This window comes from Engraulis encrasicolus, chromosome 11 (genome assembly GCF_034702125.1).
Source record: "Engraulis encrasicolus isolate BLACKSEA-1 chromosome 11, IST_EnEncr_1.0, whole genome shotgun sequence".
Taxonomy (NCBI): Eukaryota; Metazoa; Chordata; class Actinopteri; order Clupeiformes; family Engraulidae; genus Engraulis; species Engraulis encrasicolus.
Genome location: NC_085867.1, coordinates 50,708,663 through 50,711,162, shown reverse-complemented (window position 1 = coordinate 50,711,162; position 2,500 = coordinate 50,708,663). Strand labels below are relative to the sequence as shown.

The 2,500-nt window shown below is 45.0% G+C and overlaps 1 protein-coding gene across 1 annotated transcript in view; it reads right to left on the bottom strand.

Annotated features, from left to right (window-relative positions):
- Nucleotides 1-2,500, bottom strand: part of LOC134458518 (collagen alpha-1(XXVII) chain A-like) — a 69,084-nt gene that overhangs the window by 40,315 nt on the left and 26,269 nt on the right. The window contains exon 9 of the mRNA XM_063210867.1: nt 2,418-2,471. Coding sequence (XP_063066937.1) covers nt 2,418-2,471 — 54 coding nt within the window. The remainder of the gene's footprint in view (nt 1-2,417; nt 2,472-2,500) is intronic.

Genomic DNA, 2,500 nt, shown 5'->3' with positions numbered 1-2,500 from the left:
CACTGTGCAAACTGACGCTGCAGCACATCTGGGTGTGAACCAAAACACTGACAATAAACTGTGACCAGTCAGGTGTTTGATCCAACGCATATAAATTTGACATCAGTCATTGAAGCTAAACAATAAAACTAAACAATTGTTTTTGTAACACAGAAATTAGCCTGTAAAATGATCTTTACATAGCAGTGTGTTGCTGGCCTAATATGCCCTAGTTTCCTGGTGTCCTAAATCTGTGTTGTTGAGTAATCATGGAAGAGAGAGAGAGAGGGGGGCGGGGGGCTGTGAGGGGAACAGACGTAAGGGGGAAAAGAGCTTTGCGTTTGCGGGCGGCATGCCACAAGGTCACTGGAAACAGCTGCTTGTCCTCTGGATGGCGTTCAGGTGAGGAGCAGATACACTCACCTGATGGCTGCACACTAAGTTAAAGGAACAGTCCTATTTCAGGAAATTGCTTATCTATAGTTAAGATTTGGTAAAATATCAGAACACATGGATTTTTTCTCTTTGTGTTTTTAATGCCTAGTTTGACAATATAGCCATATTTGATGTCCAAATAAAACCTCAGCAAAAGTACTGATAAAGCACTCTAAAAATGAACGTAAACCAGAGTGCAAAACGGCTATTAAATTCCGTCCAGTGGTTGCTTGTGGCTTCATGCTAATGGTACCACTCTCTTCCAATGGCTGTGCTAAGCTATGCTAATAATGTCAATCTAAGGATTGAACACAGTTAGAAGAAAAGTATATGCACATTCATGTGTATAATTGGAACTGCACAGAAAACATTTTGATGTAGTTTAGGTTATGTACAGACGTTAATGCACAGAACTGGGTCCTACAACCTGTCTTCATCGAACTTCAGACAATTAGGAGCCAACCATGTTGTTGCCCAGCAACACTGCACATTGCTCTGTATAGCATCACCTGAAGGTCAGATCAGGCATACATAATGCACTCCTTCTGATCGTGTCTCATCTGAGTTAGTGTGTGAATGTGTGTAAAGTGTGAATGAATTTATTCCCATTAGTTGGGGGCTTGGAAGTTTCTACCCTTTATGTGCTGGATTACCTTAACCTGTTTTTCATTGACAATGATACCTAGTCGGGTTATTTCTTTTTATTTTTAAATATATTTTTTAGGGGCTTTTATGCATTTATTTTGATAGGACAGTCTGAGATGGTGACAGGAATCGAGTGGGACAGAGAGACGGGGTGGGATCGGGAAATGACCCTGCCGGACTCGAACCGGGGTCCCCGTGGGCATGCAAGCCCAAATGTGGGGGGCTCAGCGCGCTGCGCCACAGGGCCCCCATCAGGTTATTTCTGTCCAATATATTACTTTATTTGACCTTAATTGATCCAGGAAGATCCTATTGAGATTTATTATATGGTTGTGACGTCATCTGTCGAATGCTCCATTCATTTCAACGGGGCTCCCCAACGTTCGGACGTCTGTTATTTTTCGATAACGGACGGGTTGGTCTATAACAGACCGCTGTCAATGGCAACAAGACTTTTCACTGCTAAAGCGACTTTTCAACAAGACTCTAATCAGCTGCTGTGATAGACAGCACCCGTTGTCCTGGCTACCGCTGTCAATGGCAACAAGACGTTCACTGCTAAAGCCACTGGCTTGTATACAAGTCAGTGGCTAAAGCGAATGTTTCATATCACTCCGCAGGGGGTCCGGTCTTTTGTCACTCTAATCAGCTGCTGTGATAGAAAACACCTGTTGTCCTGGCTAGCCTACCTAGCTGTTGCCTAGCGGTGTTCCACAACGGCACTGTTTTGTTTTGCGCAGCAACAATCTTAACATTAAATAGGTCTAAAGAAATGGCCCCGCATGTGTGAATCATTTAAGTATATCCATATAATAAGCGGGTTAACTTTCGGCGAGTCGGTCGCTTTGTGGAATAGCAGCACTTCAGAGAGAACAAGACCCCTCCGCTCCGCGTCGGGGTCTAAAGATTCTCTCTGTCGTGCTGCTATTCCACGGTAGCGACCTTCTCGCCGAACGTTAACCCTTACATAACATCTCATCCTCCAGGGAGTTCTAGCCAAGATACTCAACAGGTGTAGAAACAGCACAGGCCCAACAGCACATATAGTACATTTTGGGGGGTTTGTTGTTCTTGACTGCAGGTTAGCGTACCCCCAGAGTGCCCTGAGTAATTACAGTTAAAACACTTACACTGTCTACATCGGCCTCTGGCCATGAACCTGCGCACACACACACACAAACACATACGCGCACACACAAACCCTCCCACGGACACATACTTACACACACAATGGGGATCACATTTATTCACAGAGATGAACTCACATACATCCACTCAAAACACACACGTGCACACGCAGAGACATGCGCACACACACGCACACGCACACACAGCTCAGCAATAGAGGATTACTGCACCTGCCTGCCAGGATAACCTTTGGCACCGGACAACCCGTCAATACCAATCAAACCCTGGAAGACAGACAGACAGACAGACAGAC